This window comes from Ranitomeya imitator, chromosome 1, assembly GCF_032444005.1.
Source record: "Ranitomeya imitator isolate aRanImi1 chromosome 1, aRanImi1.pri, whole genome shotgun sequence".
NCBI lineage: Eukaryota > Metazoa > Chordata > Amphibia > Anura > Dendrobatidae > Ranitomeya > Ranitomeya imitator.
Genome location: NC_091282.1, coordinates 1,108,856,436 through 1,108,879,363, shown reverse-complemented (window position 1 = coordinate 1,108,879,363; position 22,928 = coordinate 1,108,856,436). Strand labels below are relative to the sequence as shown.

The 22,928-nt window shown below is 40.7% G+C and overlaps 1 protein-coding gene across 3 annotated transcripts in view; it reads left to right on the top strand.

Moving 5' to 3' along the window:
* FAT1 (FAT atypical cadherin 1) overlaps positions 1–22,928 on the top strand; it is a 244,376-nt gene that overhangs the window by 32,373 nt on the left and 189,075 nt on the right. For all 3 annotated transcript variants that reach the window (XM_069744372.1, XM_069744371.1, XM_069744370.1), the window contains exon 2: positions 605–3,890. In XM_069744372.1, coding sequence (XP_069600473.1) covers positions 629–3,890 — 3,262 coding nt within the window. In that variant the 5' untranslated portion in view covers positions 605–628. The remainder of the gene's footprint in view (positions 1–604; positions 3,891–22,928) is intronic.

Genomic DNA, 22,928 nt, shown 5'->3' with positions numbered 1-22,928 from the left:
CTAAAACACTGCAGTGCTTAAGTTCAGTCTGGAAAGAAACAAGCTGCCTGTGCATGAGAATTCTGAAATCTTATAGCTTTTGCTAGTACTGTAAAATGCAGCTTCTTTTCTGCAGATGAAACCAAAGCAAAAAAAATATGCTGCATGTGAACATGGCCTTAGATGGCTCTGTCGTCTATCTTGTATAGTTATGATCTCGGCTTCCATTGAACCTTCTTCACATCCATTTAATAGACGTTATATTCCCAGTGCATAGTTAGGTTCCACAGTAATTAAATTAGTGAACCTGAAATTATATGGGCTTAATGGGATACGTTGGATTTGCTCCTCAGCACCCAGCGGTGATTGTCTTAATGATACTAGATTATTTCTTTTTGCCCCCCAGTGGTTCGGATATCATCCCTCAAGAATTCTGTAATTAATCTTTTGGTAACTGCTGAACGTATAATTAATTGTACACCTTTGGTGGTCTCCACCTGACACCATCAATTTAAGGCAAGAATATGGGATAAATGTTAGGACTCTTAATTATTAAGATGATATAACTATTTGATCATTGTGTTCTGTAGTTTAATTTATTTTCTTTCTTTTTTTTCTTTTCCAGGTGATTTTGTGTACGTCATCCATCATGGGGAGATACTTGACCTCGCTTTTCTTATTGATGTTACTGCAACATTTTGGTGATTGTGATGAAAGCCATGGACTGCATTTTTCCCCATCGTTTCAGTTCACCCATCACCATTACAATGCCACTATCTATGAAAATTCCGCTGCAAAGACTTACGTCGGGCACCCAACCAAAATGGGTATTTATCTTAAAACCCCCAATTGGGACATCAAATATAAAATAGTCTCTGGGGACAATGAGAATATTTTTAAGGCAGAAGAGCACATCTTGGGGGATTTTTGCTTCCTGAGGATACGTACAAAGGGCGGTAACACAGCAATTCTTAATCGAGAGGTTAGAGATCACTACCTCCTTTCTGTCAAAGCGGTGGAGAAGAGCTCAAATGCCGAAACACGCACAAGAGTTAGAGTTCAGGTACTGGACACAAATGACTTACGGCCGCTGTTTTCACCGACATTGTACAGCGTTTCTTTGCCCGAAAACACAGCAATAAGGAGCAGTGTTGCTAAAGTCAGTGCAACGGATGCCGACATTGGAACCAATGGGGAGTTTTATTACAGTTTTAAAGAGAGGACTGAAATGTTTGCTATTCATCCAACTAGCGGTGCTATTATTCTAACTGGCAAACTTGACTATTCAGAGACCAAGCAGTATGACATGGAAATTCTTGCAGTAGACCGAGGAATGAAGTTATATGGGAGCAGCGGAATTAGCAGTATGGCTCGGCTAATTATACATGTGGAACAAGCAAATTTGCATGCCCCTGTCATCTCGGTTACTCTCACTCCCTCAGAACTTGATAAACACTTGACATATGCAATTGTAAATGTGGATGACCAGGACCAAGCCACCAATGGAGAAATAGCTTCATTAAGTATCATAGCAGGGGACTCTCTACAGTACTTCAGGACTAACAGAACTTCTCCGGGAAGTAAAGAATATAAGATTGCAGCTGTAAGAGAGATTGATTGGGATACTCATCCGTTTGGTTTTAACTTGACCCTACAAGCTAAAGACAAGGGCTCTCCACCTCAGTTTTCCCACCCCAAGGTCATCCACATTAGATCATCTCAGTTTAAACATGGGCCAGTGAAGTTTGAGAAAGATGTCTACAGGGCTGAAGTAAGCGAGTTTGCACCTCCCAATACACCCATTGTAATGGTGAAAGCAGTTCCCAGTCACCCACATTTAAAATATGCCTTTAAACATACAACAGACAGAACCAGATTCAGTATAAACCCCAATACTGGTCTGATTACAACTTTAGCCCCATTAAAAGCAAAATATGCATCCCACATTGAATTGGATATTATCACTAGTGACAAAAAAGCCTCAACAAAAGTGATGATCAAAGTGCTTGGTATGAACAGCAATCCCCCAGAGTTTACCCAGATGTCATATAAGGCTGTGGTTGATGAGAATGTGCCCATAGGTAGTCACGTTCTTACTGTCAGTGCCATTGATTATGATGAAGGAGAGAATGGATATGTCACCTACAGCATAGCTAATGTAAATCCTGTGCCATTTGTCATTGATGCGTTTTCGGGCGTCATTAGCACGGCAGAAGAATTGGATTACGAATTAATGCCAAGAGTCTATACATTAAAGATTAGGACATCAGATTGGGGTCTGCCTTATCGAAGAGAAGTTGAAATTCCCATCACAGTGACCTTAAATAATGTAAACGATAACACACCATTATTCGAGAAGATAAACTGTGATGGTTCGGTCCCCAAAGATCTTGGCATTGGAGATCATATTACTACTGTTTCTGCTATTGATGCGGATGAGCTTCAGTTAGTAAAATACCAAATTGAATCAGGAAATGAGTTAGATTTATTTACATTGAATCCCAATTCTGGAGTTCTTTCTTTAAAACAGTCTCTTTCAGAAGGCCCGGCAGCAAAAGTCTCCTTTCATAGTTTAAGGATTACAGCTACGGATGGTGAGCACTTGGCCAAACCAATTTATATTAATATTACTGTAACTTCTAGCCGCAAGGTCGTTCACTTAAATTGTGAGGAAACTGGAGTTGCCAAAATGCTTGCTGAGAAACTTCTGCAGGCCAATAAGTTGTTTAACCGTGGATCGCAAGAAGAAGCTTACTTTGACACTCACTTGGCAAACTCGCATGCCCCTCAATTTAAAAGCACAATTCCTAGTAGAATTGTAGTTAAGGAGAACGAAGTTGTCGGAACACGTATACTGCATGTGGAAGCGAATGACCTTGACACTGGCTTCAATGGCAAGTTGGTATATGCTATTTCTGGAGGAAATGATGATAGTTGTTTTACTGTAGATATGGATAATGGTTGGATACAAATTCTTTCACCACTCGACAGGGAACTCAAAGATCTATACACTTTGAATGTCACAGCTTATGATCTTGGAATACCACAAAAATCTGCTTGGCGCCTTGTAGACATTGGAGTTCTTGATGCCAATGATAACCCACCCGAGTTTTTACAAGAAAGCTATGTTGTTGAGGTCAAGGAAAATGAGGAAGGAAACAAAGCAATTATTAAAATAGAAGCTTCTGACAGTGATCTGGGAGCTAATGGTGAAGTGAGATATTCCATCCTTACAGACACTAATATCTTTACAATAGACAGCGTGGCAGGAATAGTAAAAGCCCTTAGCTCACTAGATAGAGAGAAGCAACACATGCATTTACTCAAAATTGAAGCCAGAGACCAAGCAGAGAATGAACCCCAATTGTTTGCTACCACGTTCCTAAAAGTATTAGTTGAAGATGTAAATGACAATTCTCCAATGTTCATTCCACCCAACTATCATGTTAAAGTTCGAGAAGACCTTCCTGTGGGAACCTTGGTGACTTGGATAGATGCTTATGATTCTGATATAGGGCTTTCTGGTCAAGTCCGATATAGCCTTCTGGAAAATGGTGATGGAAAGTTTGAAGTAGATAAACTGAGTGGAGCAGTAAGGATAATACAAGAGTTAAATTACGAAGAAAAACAGGTTTACAATTTGACTGCCCGGGCCAAAGACCGAGGAAAGCCGACTTCTCTCTCATCAACTTGTTCCATCACTGTTGAAGTTGTAGATGTGAATGAGAACCTGCATTCGCCATTGTTCTCTAGTTTTGTAAGCAAAGTGATGATCAGAGAAGATGTTCCCATTGGAACACCTGTGATGACGATCTCGGCCCATGACGAGGATTCAGGACGGGATGGTGAAATCAGATACTCCATTAGAGATGGATCTGGGGTTGGAGTCTTTACCATTCATGAAGAAAAAGGTAAGATTCAATGACTTGTTATGCAGAACTGTTTTCATGTATATTTGCAGTTAAATAGAAGTCAAGTTTTATGATCCACGCTATCTAAGCATAGATATGTTCCTATATTGTGAACCTTGAGAAAATATTTCAGTGTCCAATTAATGCTTCTTGGAAGTGCTGGGGTGGCCTGAAATGATGAGCCATGTTTTATTTCACAATAGCACATTGTTATAAATCTATGTTGGTGGTGCACGTTTCCGTTTGATTGGCCAGACCTATTGCCGTGCATATGTTGCAGTATACAAGTCCAATCTGCCATTATTGATTTACGAGTCACCTCACCAGGTCAAAAGTGACCAGTTTTTGCTACTTTTATTCCATTTGATCCCCTGAATATTCTTTAAAAAAAAACACTATACAGTACCAGAGGTATAACCTTTTTATTTAATATTAATGTTTGTTTTTTACATGTCCTTAGGCTGTTCTATTTTATTATCCTGTGAGCAATGCCCCCTTATAAAGACTATTAAAGTTTGCAATAAATAAAGGCCCTGCTCTGTGTGACCATTTAAGAAAACTGTTTAAAGAAAACCCTGAACACTGGGGAGCAGCAGGAATAAAATGAGAGCTAAATGTGGCCACTTTTGACTTGGCAACAACCCACGTCCTAAAAGCTGAATAGACGCAAAGGGTACAGTTCTCACTTGAGCTCTTCTGTCACGTCCGTGAAGTGGGGTTTGCAGCACCTGGACCTCCATCAATTAAAACTTCTGACTTGTCATACTATATATGTTTTCTGAACTGATAGGTATGCTTTAACCCTACAGATGTGTAAAATAATCTACAGTGTTTGGAAATCTGTATCCGAGAAACTGAACTTCAGTCTTTATAAATATATCTGTTAATGGAGTACTAAAACAATTTTTTTTCTCTTGTAAAGGTTTGCACGTATTGCATATATTAAACACATTGATATTCACTCTTCTCAAGCTCTACATCAGCAGAGCCGCTGAACCCAATGATCGGGTGCATCGGTCACCAGCATTCAATAAAGACCAGAGTAGCAGTGCTGGGCCTGCATATTGGTGTGGTTATTATTATTTTTACTGATTTTTATTAGTATTTTCAACATTTGCAAACCTTTAGAAGAAATTAATATTTCCAGCACATTCCGTATTTTTTGAACTATAGAGCACACTGTCCCCCTCAAATTTAGGGGTAAATGGGGGTGCATCTTATAGTCTGAATGTAGCTTACGGGGTGGGCGGTGATGGGCTAGAAGGAGGGGGTGTTTAGAGGTGCGAAGCTGTGGGGCGATGCTGCGAATCCCAGGCTGGTAGAGGGGGGTATTCGGCTGTGCGGGGGTTCTGCCGATATTTTGTGAAAGTCCGGAGCTAATGCACTTCCATAGTTTTCAATTTGTTGGACCCTGGGAAATTGGCCACTGGAGGCGGCTTATGTGCAGATTGAGATCTTGGCACCAAGATCTTGTATTCTGGTCATTTTCCCAGAGTCCACCAAATTGAAACCATAGAAGTGCGTTGGCTACGGACTTTCACAAAATATCAGCAGAGCCCCTTCTACTAGCCTGGGATGGGACTCGCAACATCTCCTTACAACATCACACCTCCAAACACCTCCTGTTACCCCACTTCACCACTGCCCCCACACCAGTAAGCTGAATTCGGGCTGTAAGACGATAGCCCATTTTACGCATTACATTTTTTTTCCCTCCTGAAAAGTTGGGGTGCGTCTTATGGTCTGGTGCGTCTTATTGTCCAAAAAATTATTTAATTAGGACCTATTTAGATTGAATGTAAATACATTATAGATACATTGGAAAGGGAACCTATTACCTCCAAACATGTTATTCACATGCAGGTGTAGTGGTAATTTGCAGCTAAATAGATAAAATTATACAGAAAAGAAGGAATGGAGTAGACTACCATCACCAAAAGGATATCGGAATATATAAAAAACAAAAATACTGTAGTAATGCATATTAAAAATTACAGAAATAGTACACCATGAGGTCACGAAAATACCAAAATAAATAAAGGTAGAGCAGGGTGATCCCCACACCTCTATAGATCCCTACTAGTGATGAGCGAATATACTCGTTACTCGAGATTTCTCGAGCAAGCTCGGGGGTCCTCCGAGTATTTTTTAGTGCTCGGAAATTTTGTTTTTCTTGCAGCAGCTGAATGATTTTCAGCTATTAGCCAGCATAAGTACATGTGGGGGTTGCCTGGGTGCTAGGGAATCCCCACATGTACTTATGCTGGCTAACAGATGTAAATCATTCAGCTGCGGCAAGAAAAACTAAATCTCCGAGCTCTAAAAAATACTCGGAGGACCCCCGAGCTTGCTCGAGAAATCTCAAGTAACGAGTATATTCGCTCATCACTAATCCCTACACCTCTATAGGTCACCCTGCTCTATCTTTACTTGTATTGTTATTTGCTTGAGCGCACGGTGTACTTTTTTTTTTTTATATATATATATATATATATATTTTAATGTGCATTAATAAAGTATTTTTGTTTTTTTTACATATTCTCACATCATGTTTTTGGTGAGGGTAGTTTACTCTATTCCTCCATTCCTTCTTTTCTGTATTTCAATTTGTGTGGGAGTACATCGCCATTATTATTACGATAATTTGTGGAGGAACTCCTTATCAGAGGGTTTTTTTTCCCAGCCTAATTTACAGTAAATTTATGCTGTGTCCTATTTTTGATAGATTACATTATGTCTGACTGGTTTAGTGAAGCAGTTGCGAAAAGAACAAAATTATGTTTTATTCTCTCTGAAGCTGCTGTACTCAGACTCATCAGGGCGGTGCAGACAAATGTCAACTCTCTAAACAGTGAGCGCGCTGTGATCACTCCCCTGTACACACTGATTCACAGCCTGTATGTGTGCAGAGCAAGCCGTCAATCATTTTTCTGGGGAAGTGATTACATTGTGCTCACTGTGTAGTGAGCGGTGACAATTACCGCTCTCTACACCGCCCTGAAGACTGCGATCAAGCAGCTGCAGGGAGAATAAAAATTCAGTTTCTCCCTGTAGACGCAGCTCTTGTAAGTCACCCAGACATGATTTAAACGCTGTATACCAGCCAGTAAATAACGTTTTTTAGACGGGACCGGTTCCCTTTAATTACTACTGCAGAGAAATTGTATTCTCCTCTTCTCTTTTGGACATTTTTTTCATTAAAGCCTTTATGCAAATTTTTGGAGAAATTCTTTGTACCTGTATTTGCCATCTTCCTTTTTCAGTCTGACTCGGAAAAGATAAAGTGAAGGAAATTATAGTCTATATATTATCAGAAGTACATGCCACGTTTTTTTCTTCTAAACATTTAATTATTTGCTTTTCATGTAATCTCAAAGACTAGCTTTAGATCCATTTTCTATGAATTTGTTGTTTACTTTATATTACGCCTTTATCGGTGTTTAAATTCTATAGCTTTTTCTAAACTGCTTGGCCTTCTTTGATGATCTAAAGCAAACATGTTTGTTTTGCTGTGGGCTGGGAATCTGCTGAAGCAGTCTAAGCTTTTTTTTTTCTTTTTCACATCCTGCTGAGTGAGGCCGGATGGCAGGTAAATAGATGGAACTTTTGTCCCCACCCGTATTTTGTCTTTTATCGCATTCATGTATTGCCGACTCAACTCTGCCAACCCCGCTCCTACATGTGGTTTTATGAAATCCACACCGAATGTAAGAAAAGTCCACATTTCTGAGTATAAAATGCCACTAATTTATAAAGTTCATCAATACAGTTTGCATAAGATTAATATTAAAGATTTATGAAGCTTCAACATGAAAAATATGCCGTCATTGCCCAAAACATTTCTCCGACTTGTGCAACAAAAGGAAAAACTTCAAGATATTTTCTCCGAATTCTGTTCCTCTATGTTTACATCTAGAAATTGATGAATAAATTGACAACTTGGTTTTGCCCCACTACTGGTCAAAAGGGCGTGTCTGTACCCAGTCTGATGTTATCAGTACTGTGATTGGACAGACTTACTCCTACACTCCTGGGAGGAACAGAGGACCAGTACAACAGAGAGCTATAAGAAAAGATTTTCCAGAAATATTATTTCTTGAAGAATGTAATAAGTTACTAACTTTGACAGGTCAAGAAAGGTGGCACATAATCTTTAAACAGGAAGGCCTTCCCAAATGTTCTTAAAGGAAATGCGGCATTAGAAATTGAAACATTGTTTATATCAAGATTTTAAGTCAATCTCATTTTTGTGAGGAATATTTTGGTAAAGATTACAAATATTCCATGTCGATACTTAGATTTGAGGTTCATTTTTTAAATATGTGTGACTCTCTCCTGACATTTCCGTTCTGTTGAGATAACTTTACAGCAGTCAGTATTTCCTATTGGCAGGATTCTAAGCAAATAATAATAAAGTCCAGATAATCAAAGTCCAGCAATACTTTTACATGGTCAGTCCGTTCCGCCACTACTGAGCAATTCGCATTTAAATTAATATGCAAATAAGGCTGAAGATCTGAAGCCTATGTCACTCCAGCTCTTTTCTCCACCCAGCACCACCTCCTCCTGCTCCATTGCCTGAAATCACAAAGCATGAAGGCAGGCAGGAGCAGGCGAAGCCAGGTGAGGAATAGAGGTGGAGTGACGGTGGCTTCAGCCTCATTTGCATATTAATTCAAACTCTAGTTATTCAGTAAAAGAGGATCGGACTGGACATGTAAAGGTATTTACAGTGCTACGTGTACATAAATAGTTTGGGGTGGGGGTGATAACCTTTAAATATTTGCTCAGAAGCAGTCACAAATGACCATGGACAGCAATTGGCAGGATCTGCTCAAAGAAAGTTTTATAGACCTGTTCAGTGATCTGGGCAGAGGGCATTGTGCATGGTGAGGAGAATGATTCCTGACCATCATCCATTTTGAAAGTGTGCCACTTTGTTATAGTTTGCATGCAGAGATATTACCTTTTAGTTCTTATCCTGCCTATAGGAATACTGACTGCTGAAAAGTTATCTCAACAGAACAGGAAGTGTCAGGGCAGGGTCAGACAGACTTAAAGGGAACCAGTTAGCAGGATTGTGCACAATAATCTACAGATACTGTCAAGTTGGCGCCGATGTACTGAATAAAATGATACCATGGTTGATGAAATCCGTCTTGTGGTTGTTGTTTAATCTTTATTTTCAGTTAATGATCTGCTCGTTCTTCATCCTGTGGGTGGTCTTTATGTGGTACTCTGCTTATGTATTCTTGTGTATGGCTTCTGAGAGGTCACTGTTTACGTATTGAATATTCTATTTATATTTGGGGGGTAAAAAAAACCCTTCTGCAGGCAGGCACCAACAGTTATGCCTGCGCTGCAGCCTGATCATATGTACTGTGTATATAATTAATTTGTCTGCTGTTCTCCTGATAGTAAAAAAAAACAGTTTGAAAATGGCGCCAGCCACGCCTGCACAGTAGCAGCTATCGGTGATCACCCGTAGTTGCTACTATTTGGGCATCGGCAGTGCCATCTTGGTGGAGGAAATTTTTTTTTTGTTCCTTAGCAAGATGGCGCAGCCAACACCATTTTCAAACCTATTTTTATTTATTTCCCCCCCCAAAGACAAATCTATTATTCATTATGTAAACTGGTGGCAAGCCACTGAGGGATCAGTGACCTGTCAGAAGTCATACACATGAATAGCTAAGCAGAGCACCACATGAAGACCCCCACAGGCCGCCCCGGGGCACGAGCATATCATTAACTGAAAATAAAGATTAAACAACCACCACAAGACAGATTTCATCAACTAAGGTTTTAAAAAAACGGCAAGAATAAACTTGAAAGGTTATCATGAGTAATTGCTCATTTTTTTCCCATTCCACTTAAAGTTGTGGAAAAGTATCATTGAGGACGTGTAATGGAATTTGAGTCAAGAATAAATTCAAGCTATATCTTTCTGTTTAAGCAACTGTTAATAAGTTATAGATTACGGAGAACCTGTCGGCAGGATTGTGCACAGTAACCTACAGACAGTGTCAGGTTGGCGCCATTATACTGGTTTAAATGATACCTTGGTTGATGATCAGATCCCCTATATACACAGATAACTGCTACTGTGCAGGAGCGGCGGGCACCTTTAAAATTTTTTTTTTTCTTTCTGAATAACATCAGCCACATTTATTATTGGGACATTAAACATGCAAATATGCTGGCACCTGCCTGCAGAAGTTTTTTTTTTTTTTCTTCAGTATGTACAGATACTTATTATGCAAACTAGGGGGGCAGATCAGTGACCTGTCTGCATTATGAATACCTAAGCAGAGCACCTCATGCAGACACCCCACATGCCGCCTCAGAGCATGGGCATATCAGTAACACAAAAGTGAAAATAAAGATTACACAACAGCCACAAGACAGATTTAGTCAACCAAGGTATAATTGTCATCAGTATAACGGCGCCGGCCTGACACGGTCTGTAGGTTACTGTGCACAATTCTTCTGAAGGTTCCCTTTAATATCACAAAACAGAAGAAAATCCAGCTCAACGAACTTGTGAACAAACTTTTCTTTATTCACCGAAAGTGCTCAGCAAAGGTTAAAACGGCATCAGCGTTGTAAGTTACATGATATGTGACATCGACGTGTTTCAGGAAGCTACGCACCCTTCATCACGATAATCAATATTGACTAAAGAAAGAAGTTTGTTCACAAGTTCGTTGAGCTGGATTTTTTTCTGTTTTGTGACAAGTCCACGCCTTGACCCAGCATTTCCTGTGCTCCTAACACCTAAAGGTACCGTCACACTAAGCGATGCTGCAGCGATACCGACAATGATCCGGATCGCTGCAGCGTCGCTGTTTGGTCGCTGGAGAGCTGTCACACAGACAGCTCTCCAGCGACCAACGATGCCGGTAACCAGGGTAAACATCGGGTTACTAAGCGCAGGGCCGCGCTTAGTAACCCGATGTTTACCCTGGTTACCATCGTTAAAGTAAAAAAAACAACCACTACATACTTACCTACCGCTGTCTGTCCCCGGCGCTGTGCTTCTCTGCTCTGGCTGTGAGCGCCGGTCAGCCGGAAAGCAGAGCGGTGACGTCACCGCTCTGCTTTCCGGCCGCTGTGCTCACAGCCAGAGCAGAGAAGCCCAGCGCCGGAGACAGACAGCGGTAGGTAAGTATGTAGTGGTTGTTTTTTTTACTTTAACGATGGTAACCAGGGTAAACATCGGGTTACTAAGCGCGGCCCTGCGCTTAGTAACCCGATGTTTACCTTGGTTACCAGCGAAGACATCGCTGAATCGGCGTCACACACGCCAATTCAGCGATGTCAGCGGGAGATCCAGCGACGAAACAACCTTCTGGACTTTCTTCCCCGACCAGCGATATCACAGCAGGGGCCTGATCGCTGCTGCCTGTCACACTGGACGATATCGCTAGCCAGGACGCTGCAACGTCACGGATCGCTAGTGATATCGTCTAGTGTGACGGGGCCTTAAGGGTGTCTCTTACGGTGAGCTGGACCCTTTCTGTATATTGCTATGAATGAATTAGAGCGAGGATTAGATACTGTTAAAAAAGCTTTCCAACGTTTGAATGCCAATTTATGGGATATTTTAGGCATTACCATTCACTTGAAATCTCCCCTGAATAATCCTTTTGATGCAAAATAACATAAATCACGTCTTTCTGAAGCTGGCCTGTGGGAGAGACGTGGAGAATATTCTCAGGCCAGAGACTGTTCAGCCGGGTTCTGCAGATGAACTATGGGAATTGTAAGAACTCCCTCAGCTTTCTGTTTTAATTGGAACGCTCCCAAGGCTACAAGGATTGATTCCAATGATATCATTACATTAGTCAACAGCTATTTATGCTGTTTCATATCAGAGAAAGTCCAATAAAAAACTGATTTTTCTATAATAATTATTTCTAATTTAAGTGAGTTCAACATTTCCTAGGCACAACCGAATAAGCTTATGTAGCTTCTCATCACCAGCCTTCACGCTCACCTAGATTGATAGGTCTCTCCTATGTGTGTATAGTTGAAGACCTGTCATTGTAACTGAATCGAGTGGGCAAAAGCCAACTGGGAATTTCTTCTTGGTCTAATCATCATAGTCCTCTTGTCCACAGCATTTTAAAAACAAACCTTTTCTGATTGACTGCAGTGTTTCAGAGTAAAATCTACATGTCTCCTATAATGAAGCTTGTCTCTGATTCACACTGTCTGTGGTTCAGTCGCCATGATTCCGCTGACAGGTTCCTTTTAAACCTGGTATACTCTGTTGTGCCTATTGGCCTGTGAGGCGAGTTTTTTGTTTCTTCTAGTCTGTCCCCAAGTTTTGCTTTATTATTTGTCCCATGTATGTCTTTGTCTTCTGTTATTACTTATTGAGCTTAGTCTGAGGTATGAACAGATTTCTTAATTGTAGAATCTGAACCATGTAGGGTTCTGTAGCTAATTTTTTTTTTTGTTTTGCTATTGCCGCTCTCCTTTCTCAAGAGTCTAAAAAAAATTGCATGCCCTAGTCCGTGGGTGTGATGTTGTCACCATAATGTTTGCTAATATGAATATATACATATCAGACAAATCTAATGTTTAGGTGTTGCTTGTGTGGAATCTTGATATTAGACTAATTACTGAGTGTCACATATTATATTGATGCTAAAAGAAACGAAGAGCGCAAATGGGGTCTTAGCCAAGTTAGGCAAGAGCAGCAATGTGGTTGCAGGAGTCTGATGACTTTGAACCGCGTTGACTGTAAACCACTTTTATTACTCCTTGGTCTTTGGATCCTCGACTGATAATTCAGCAGTGCAGCTCAAAACCTCCTTTCCTGGTATCTTGTCACATCACATATTATATTGGCAGCAGAATTGGACCACTGCGTATTAAAGGCACGCAACTGAATTCCACTTAGAATTACTTGGGTATATTGGTCAAAAGGTCCAGGCAGGATACTAGTCAATATAAGGCCAGTATTGACCATTGGTTTGTTTTCTCCATCCAAAAGAAAAGGCTAAGCCTGACCATTATTTTTTTTTTTTCAATTGATAAAAGTAGAAATTGTTAAAAAGTAGAGAGCCATGAGAGATGAAATTCTGAGATGCTTGCGCACATTTGCATCAAAGTAGAAATGCATAGGTGATTTTAACCTTGATTCAAAGGTGAGATGTAAAGCCGTTAATATTATTCCTGTATCTACTTCCTGCAAATATATATCTTTTGAAGGTTCTCTAAGGCTTTGTGTCAGCATCCCTTTATCTACTTTACTTTACAGTCTACAGATAAATGTATTATATCATATGACTCCCTACTGAAAGGCAGACGCTTAACTGGAAACTGTTTTGTTGAAAGTATTAAAAGCAGTCGCTGAATTCGATGTACTGGAAGTAAAAAAGCAAAATGAAAATATAAAAACAAATCGACAAACAGAGGGATCTAAAATAACTGTAATAATTCCTTTAAATGTTGCTCTTAGATTCAGTCCACAGTTATCTTTCCGAACGCCCTCCCTCGTTCACATACCCACTTGCCTAGGCCAAACATGCATCAACTGCTTCCGGACTCCTCTGGTGCAGCTTATGAAGATGTAGAACAAAGATCGGGTGTTTGTAATTTAAACCTCCGGATCCTCATCCCCTCTCCCAATCTGTAAATTTGCACACACAGGATGGTCGGCTTGTCATGACGAAATTGGAAAATAGGGTTGACTTTTCCAAACTGTGCATCGGAGCCAATGTACAGAAGTGTTTTTCTTGCAAAATTGTACCAAAATTTTACTCCATTTAATTTTTAAAATGTTAAAAAGAATGGTGAAAACTCCATTTGTGAATACATACTTATAGCTTCTCTTCTGTTGAAAAAAAATCTGAGAAGTTTAAAGATCATTTTCATTAATCTAACTGAGGTTGTTTTGGTAACAAAACACCTGGATTTTTGCAAGGCTCTTTCAGATGATTAGGGTCGTCTCAGAAATTTCTGCACAAAATCTACCAAAAGTGAATGTATCCTTACATTTTGTGAAATCTAATTCCTGGTTTTCCATAATAAAAATAAGATGTTCCTCTGACCTTAGACATATATATTTATTATTATTATTTCTAGAATGTTGATCTTTTATCATTGGTGACTTCAATACTTTTTAAGCCAAACCAAACCCATGATGCTCTGATTTTTTTTATTTTTTTTTTACATTTTTTTGTTTTGATTCTTAGCAAAAACACGAACGAGCTAATCAAGAATATTTACTCTCCACGCATTTTTGGTCTTTGATACATGATTATGTTTTGAAGTAGGACATCTGCTTTACTTTAAAGGTGTTTTCTTGGGTCAAAGTAACAAAAGGCTGAGAATGATTAGGTAATGTTTGCTTTTTGCTTTGAACACTGAAATTGAATCATATCGTTTGCACACTCCATAAGAAAGAACACGTCAGCAGCAGTCAATCAGCGCTCGCTGCCATTATAGACATAAGCCATATCTTACTTATGTTTTCAAAAGGGTACCTACTGATGCCCAGATATACGCTGGTGAGCAAAAGGGTATCTGCAGAACTAATTATATGCTAAATAGTTGCAAGTCAAATTTATGAATGAGATAGCCAAGATGATTGTCTATAAAATTATGGTAGTCTCACATTCATTTTACCACCGGTAGTTTGGCTGCTTATTATGCTTTTAAATGGGCTGATCCGGCCCATAAAAATCACTTTGTTATTAGATCACAGCCAATTGGCCTGTATATAAGATTGTCCGGTGAGCATAGAACATCACGTTATCGGCAGCACACATCCCATTTTGACGGTGCGATGTGCTTCTGAAAAAGGGAATTAAAGTTGTGATGTTTGGTCTGTTTTACAACATGAAATTATTATGGCATACATAAATGAAAATGGAAAATTTGTATTTGGAGTTTTCAATGAAAATGATCTAATAAAAAAAAAAAAAAAAAAAAATCAACGCACCTGACAAACGAGTGTTTTGCTCGTAATTTGGATGATTGCCGGCCTATTTATAAGAGCCGCTCATTGGGAACAAGTTTTCCTGCAAATGTTCCTTCCCCAGTTCTTGACTCCTCTTAATGAGCAATTAGATTCCTATTGATATAAAAATCATCTGTAAATCCGTGCCATTCATTACTTGGCTCTTTACTGTGACGATAATAAAGAAAATTTTAATGACCATTTACTAGGTTAAGCTAGTCGTAGCCATAAATTAGCTGTGGCACCAACGAGAGCCGTCTTCAATGACTTCCTAACGTGTAGGAATTGGGCTGATGACATTGATCTGAGATTGTGTGCAATCCTGTTGAAATCGATGTAATCCATGTTCAAGTATCATGATCGCATTAAAAAAGATAGCAAAACTCCACGCGGTTTTAACACAATGATTGGATCAGTGCAAAAAGATACCGATTAGGTTCAGATTTCCTAAATTTTACATAGGAACAGCTTGGTACACGCTTGCTATGTAAATCTCCACTAGAACTTTCCTTTTATTGTGTATTTTAGTACTTTGACTAATGCTCGCCATTAAGGAGGGCAGTCATGTGTTGTAGTTCGCCCTTAGCCCGGCCTGTCCTTGGCCCCTGAGGCTTAATGCACCCAAAGTGTCCATGATTGCACAGTTGTTTCTCTTCAAAAGGCCATTAGAATTTACCAAGGTGAGGCCCAGTATGAACCCAGTCTTCAAATAACCAGTGGTGGAAGGCAAGGCCCTGACATGAAGAGAATTAGGTATTGGAATACGTTCTCTCTACCAAGAATACTTGTACATACTTGCAACTCTTGGCCCCTGTCATCAGTCCAGAAATCGGCGCCTCCGTGCAGTTACCTCTTGATTAGTGATTTTATTCTAAAATAGTAAAAGTTTGTACAACATTATCTATTAATTATTTTACGTCTGCGGGGCTTTTTCAGTTTTGTCGGTAATTGCCATCATTCTAGGTTAATTTAACAAGATAATTATTATTTTATAACTTTACAAGTGCATATCCATCTAATATCTATGTATTAATCTTTCCATCTCGATCTAGAGTTTGTTCTCTCTATCTGTCATCGGTCTAAACATCTATGTATATATATATATATATATATATAATTATCGAACTACTATATTTTGATTTGTTTTCTCTATCTATTCTTTTGTATCTATCTATCTATCTATCTATCTATCTATGTATCTATCTATCTATCTGTCCTTCATCTTTTTCATCATCTAACCTGATTCATGAGGTCGTCCCCCTACTTTAAAATGTATTTTATATAGGCCCAGGGTGGGCAATTTATAAAAGAAAATAAAAATAAAAACCCATCCTGTACTCTTTCTTTATGACACTGCTCCTCCGCATGAGCAGCACGGTGGCTCAGTGGATAGCACAGCAGCCTTGGGGTATGTTTCCACGTGCAGGAAACGCTGCGTGTCTGACGCTGCATAGAGCCGCAGCGTCAGACACGCAGCGTCCAGATGTTACAGCATAGTGGAGGTTATTGAATCAAATCCCGTCTCCACTATGCGTGGTAACACGCACGCGGTGGCCCTGCGACTCCGGACATGCTGCGCGTCTTTTCAGATCGCAGCATGTCCGTATATCTTGCGGCGACGCTGCTTCGCCGCAAGATATACCACAGGGCCCTATGGTGGGGAGCGATGATCCCGGATGTGTGCTATGAACACATCCGGCATCATCGCTTCCCAGAAATGGGGCGGGGCTTACCACAGAGCGGGTTTGGCGCTCCGACGATACCGCCGGCCATCCTGAACGTGGACACGCAGCCTTGCAGCGCTGGAGTCCTGGGTTCAAAGACCACCAAGGACAACATCTGCAAAGAGTTTGTATGTTCTCTCCGTGTTTGTGTGGGTTTCCTCCGGGCACTCCGGTTTCCTCCCACATTCCAAAGACATACTGATAGGGAATTTAGATTGTGAGCCCCAACGGGGACAGTGATGACAATGTGTGCAAACTGTAAAGCGCTGCGGAATATGCTAGTGCTATATAAAAGTAAAGATTATTATTATTATTCGCACTTGGCTTCTGTATTCCCCACTATTATTCTGGCATAAACCATATCATTCAATGGCTTCAGCATTCACATTATGGCCAAAAAAGGTTTTCTATTTCTAATTGTTCTTCTTAGTTCCATATACAAGTTTACAATTGGGAGAAATCCCCTTTAGACTATATTCGCATGTCCAGTAATCATGTGTTAAAGCGGATTCAAACAATCCGTGTCTTGTTCAGCTAAAAAAAAAAAGTTGATTTCATCTGGATCCATTTTTTTAGCATTGAAATCTATGGAAAATTGATTTAAGTAGCCATCCATTTTCTTCCATTTGAAACTCATTCTGTAGGCCAAAAAATATATCCTTTTCAAATGACAGAAAACAGATGGCTAATAAATGGATTTTTTTTCCCCATAGATTTCAGTGTAAAAAAAAAAAAAAAAAATATCCTGATGAAATTAGTTGTTTTCAGTTGGATAAAAAAAGTTGTGGCTGCACAACTGTTTAGTCAACGGGTAGCTGTGTGAACATCGCCTTAATCTGTTCATGCCATAGTCGAGAGAGTGAGGAAGTTGATGATGACTCAGAAGTTAGATGTCGACCATCACATGACGTCACCGCTGTGCTCTGCTTTACGGCAGGCGCTGACACAGTTAGTGCGGGAAGCTGGCCCTGCACTTAGTAACCCGATGTTTACCCTGGTTACCCGGGGACTTCGGCATAGTTGAAGACCGTTTCAACGATGCCGAAGTCGTTCCCCTGGTCGTTGGTCGCTGGAGAGCGGTCTGTGTGACAGCTCCCCAGCGACCACACAACGACTTACCAACGATCACGGCCAGGTCGTATCGCTGGTTGTGATCGTTGGTAAGTCGTTTAGTGTAACGGTACCTTAAGTGATTGACCCAGATGCTTATAAAGTCTGGACACGCCAGTGGACACTTGAGCCCTCCTTAACATGGGGAGCAGGAGACTTTATTTCCCTAAGTTTTCTTTACTAGTAAATGTGGCCCTACTAGAGATCCGTGGTTCGACACTTAGAATAATCTTTACCTGTCTATCATACGTATAGAGGTAAATCCTGGGGACATGTTCCTTTTCTCTTAGACCGTTTTTAGAAAGTTCGCTGTTGCATGGAATCAATTTTTTTTAAGAACAAAATGGATAAATAGAAAGTCTTGTACTTCTCCGTCCTTTCATTAGACTATTTAAGATGTAATCGCCTTTCTCCCACATACTAAGGCTTCAGTTTATTTTTGCACGGTTAACATAAGCTGTTCTATGAATTTGTGCAGGAACTTGAAGAATGCAGAGATTTTATTGGAATATCATTCTCATTTATCACTTTTATAAATTAGTATTTTGGAGGTTTGAAAAGCCCCCGAATTCCTTTCTGATGGCGGTAAGAATGTGCGGCTGCCGTGTATCCGGTGTATGAGTGCGATTCTCTGAGGGACAGGTGAACTTGCATTGAGTAATTCGCTCTGTCTCCTTCCAGTAATAAAAGGTGTTTTTTGTGTGTTTTTTTTTTTTTATCTGCTGTGATACTTGATAAGGCAAGAATGTGCATGTTACTTGGCCTCAGAAGTATTAGCGGCAGATGAACTGTCACCTTCATTTACTCACATTTATAGCCCTATTATGTATGTATTCCTGCCTTACGTTGTTCGCAAAGCCAAGGGACTGGATTGGGCTGCTATTCTGAGAAATTAAAGGTTTCCATGGAGATTGTATGTGGCATTTTATTTTACTTGGTGACGTAAATAGCGTAATGTATTCCATGTATGCTGCCTCCATGTAATTGTGCAGCCTAGCTGTGTACAGAGCGGTGCGGCCTGGAATTCCTTTGTGTGATAAACCTTCCCTGGCCTGAGCTCCAGTGTTTAATCATTGACAAACATTCCCTCTAGTCGCCCTGAAGAATGTTTATAATGTGACCCCTCTCTTTGTCAGGAAGGTTTTCCAGATTAACACCATTTTGTAGAGCCACTTATTTGTTGTGCAGGGTCTGAAAGAGGAAGACAAAGTTAATGGCTTCTTTTGTCTAAAGTCAGAGCCATAAAAGATGTTCCAAGAGATTCTTTACTTGGTGAACAATCCATGGTTTTCTGTTGTATTGTACTTTACCAAATCATAAAGAAATGAAAGTTCCAAACTATAATACCGTAATCAAGATGATGGATAAGATCGTAAGATCATGAACTGCATTACCTGTGCTCATTCTAAAAGAGTATAACAAAAAAAGGGTTAAATAATCACAAAAATGAGACCACCTACCTTTAAAAATAGCTCATATGGGGGCTGGTTGGATGTAGAAGTATAGATGTCAAACTTTTAGAAGTTCATGAGATCCCCAACTTTCAGGATATTTTCACCCCTGGAGGTCCCAGGCAGGAGATATTATGTTTCCTATCACAATTTTACCTTTCTCTAGAGATGAAACATAGCATAGATAGCAACATCCATCTGTGATATTAAGTTAGAGGTGTCCGGCCGACCTTACAGTGTTGAGAGAATGCGTTATGTTCATAGCTTCACTAAGACACCAAAAATATATCTCGCAAAAATATTGGATCGATTTAGTCTCAGTATTCATCACTGACCACTGGCTCCATAGAGACGAAGATTCCTTTGAACAGAGGAAGCCTCTGTACTTCTCCGCCTCTGAGTATATGAATCATAGACTTATTGGCTGGTTCTCAGCAGATCCCTTGTAATTATTTTTCAAGGCAGGTTGTCCTGCTTCAATGGAGGTTGAAGTTTCAATTCTTACTCCCTTTCCCAGCTATTATTATTATTATTATTATTTATTATTATAGCGCCATTTTTTCCATGGCGCTTAACATGTGAGGAGAGGTGTACATAATAAAAACAAGTACAATAATCTTGAACAATACAAGTCACAACTGGTACAGGAGGAGAGAGGACCATGCCCGCGAAGGCTCACAATGTACAAGGGATGGGTGAGGATACAGTAGGTGAGGGTAGAGCTGGTCGTGCAGTGGTTTGGTCAATCTGTGGTTACTGCAGGTTGTAGGCTTGTTGGAAGAGGTGGGTCTTCTTTTTGACGGTTTCGATGGTAGGCGAGAGTCTGATATGTTGTGGTAGTCAGTTCCAGAGTATGGGGGATGCACGAGAGATATCTTGTATGCGATTGTGGGAAGAGGGGAGTAGAGAAGGAGATCTTGTGAGGATCGGAGGTTGCGTGCAGGAAAGTACCGGGAGACGAGGTCACAGATGTATGGAGGAGACAGGTTGTGGATGGCTTTGTATGTCATGGTTAGGCTTTTGTACTGGAGTCTCTGGGTGATGGGGAGCCAGTGCAGGGATTGACAGAGGGGAGAGGCCGGGGAATAGTGGGGGGACAGGTGGATTAGTCGGGCAGCAGAGTTAAGAATAGATTGGAGGGGTGCAAGTGTGTTAGAGGGGAGGCCACAGAGCAGGAGGTTACAGTAGTCGAAGCGGGAGATGATGAGGGCATGGACTAGGGTTTTTGCAGATTCTTGGTTTAGGAATGTATGGATCCGAGAAATATTTTTGAGTTGGAGGCGGCAGGAAGTGGAAAGGGTTTGGATATGTGGTTTCAAGGAGAGATCAGTGTCAAGGATTACCCCAAGACAGCGGGCTTGTGGGACTGGGGAGAGTGGGCAGCCGTTTACTGTAATGGATAGGTTCGTTGGGGAGGTCGTGTGAGATGGGGGAAAGATGATGAATTCTGTTTTGTCCATGTTAAGTTTTAGAAATCTAGCAGAGAAGAAGGATGAAATAGCGGATAGACATTGAAGGATTCTGGTTAGTAGGGTGGTGATATCTGGATCTGTGTGTCGTCAGCATAGAGATGATACTGAAAGCCGTGAGATTCTATGAGCTGTCCCAGGCAAAGGTGTAAATGGAGAAGAGCAGGGGCCCTAGAACTGAACCTTGCGGGTCTCCGACATATAGGGGGCGAGGTGAGGAGGTGGTGTGTGAGTGGGAGACGCTGAATGTCCGGTCAGTTAGGTATGACGAGATCCAGGATAGGGCCAAGTCTGTGATGCCAAGGGATGAGAGGGTCTGTAGTAATAAAGAATGGTCCACTGTGTCAAAGGCAGAGGACAGGTACAGGAGGAGGAGGATAGAGTAGTGTCGCTTGCTCTTGGCGGTTAATAGGTCATTGGTGACCTTAGTTAGGGCAGTTTCAGTGGAGTGGTGTGACCGGAAGCCTGATTGAAAGCGGTCGAAGAGGGAGCAGGAAGATAGATGGGAGGACAGTTCAAGGTAGACATGTTGTTCCAGTAGCTTGGAGGCATAGGGGAGAAGTGATATAGGGCGATAGCTAGATACAGAGGATGGGTCAAGAGAGGGCTTTTTGAGGATAGGTGTGATGGTGGCATGTTTAAAGCTTGAGGGGAAAACACCAGTTGTTAGTGATAGGTTGAAGAGATGGGTTAGGGTTGGGATGAAGACTACGGCGAGGTTTGGGATGAAGTGGGATGGGATCGGATCAAGTGCACAGGTGGTGAGATGCGATCTTGAGAGTAGAGTGGAAAGTCCGTCTTCTGTAATGGTGGGGAAATTGGTTTTGGAGGTGGAGGGCTGGGTAGTTGGGAGGAAGGGTTCTGGGGGTTGTTTACTAAAACTGTCTCTGATGTTCTCAATCTTCTGCTTGAAAAATGAGGCAAAGGCTTCAGATGAGATGAGCGGGGAGGGAGGAGGTGCTGGGGGACGGAGGAGAGAATTGAAGGTGTTGAATAACTGTTTGGGGTTGTGAGACAGGAAGAATATGAGAGATGAGAAGTAGGTTTGTTTTGCTGTGGCGAGTGTGGTCTTAAGTAGTGAGGGACTGTTTGAATGTGATGAAGTGCTCGTTGGAGTGAGATCTTTTCCATCTGCGCTCAGCAGCCCTGGAAGCTCACCTCAGTTCTTTGGTCAGGCGGGTGTGCGAGGGCTGTCTGTTGATTTTGCGAGCTATAATCAATCCCATTTGTTCAATGTGAGGTTGATATGTCCTCTCTCTGGAGATGTCTTTTATGGATTTTACAAATTTTCTGACAAGATACTGACAAGAAGCAAAATGCATGTTAAAACTTATTCCAAGTTTTGAAAAACATTTGATCTGTCGAACATTGTGATTGATCAAACTCCCACTGATCGGTAAAACTATGGGACAACAGTGCTTCTCTGAATCCTGTGTCCCTTCAGTTGTGTTCTACATAGCTCTGCCCTCATTGAAGAGTCAAATCAAAAGTGTAGGGGCTCATAAGTCTGAGTGTCTCCATTACTAAACCCACTTCTCAGAAAATGGATGAACGCTGATCATGGAAAAAAACCGCAGCATGTTCATTAATTTTGCGGAAAATCTCCAGATTTACCACTATATAATATAGTAGTGGAAAGTTCTGGAAAAATCTGCATAAAAGACGTGAAAAACACGCAGAATAAAATGCGATAACGCGAGCGGATTTCATGCAGAAAAAATCCGGTTTTGTTCAGGAAAATTCTGCAAAGAATCCTGAACGTGTGCACATAGCTGAACCACTATTACATTATTTAGTGGCAAATTCGGAGATTTTCCGCAAAATTAATGAACATGCTGCGTTTTTTTCCGCGATGCGTTTTTTGTTGCGGAATAAAACGCAACATGTGCACAAAAAATGCAAATTGCTTTCTAATAATAGGATGCTTAATGTAAGCTTTTTTTTTTTTTAGCATTTTTGCAGCGGAAAACCGACAAAAAAAACGCAAAAAATCCTGAACGTGTGCACGTAGCCTTGAACTGACTTAAATAAACAAATTGTCTCTTCAGAGAGGAAGAACACTAGAACTCTATCGCCACCTATTGGAAGCAGCAATCCTAAGTCACTATCGACCAGTTAACGAGCCTTGCAATATGACTTGGGATAAAAGCTAACTGGGATTCAGATTTGGCTTCTATCTAATCTTATTGCAAGGCTTGTTAAAATGGTAATATTTACTTTTAGGATCACTGCTTCCAATAGGTGGCGGTAGAGTTCTAGTTCTCTTCCTCTCCGATGAGATCATTTGCATATTTATTTTTCCATAGGAG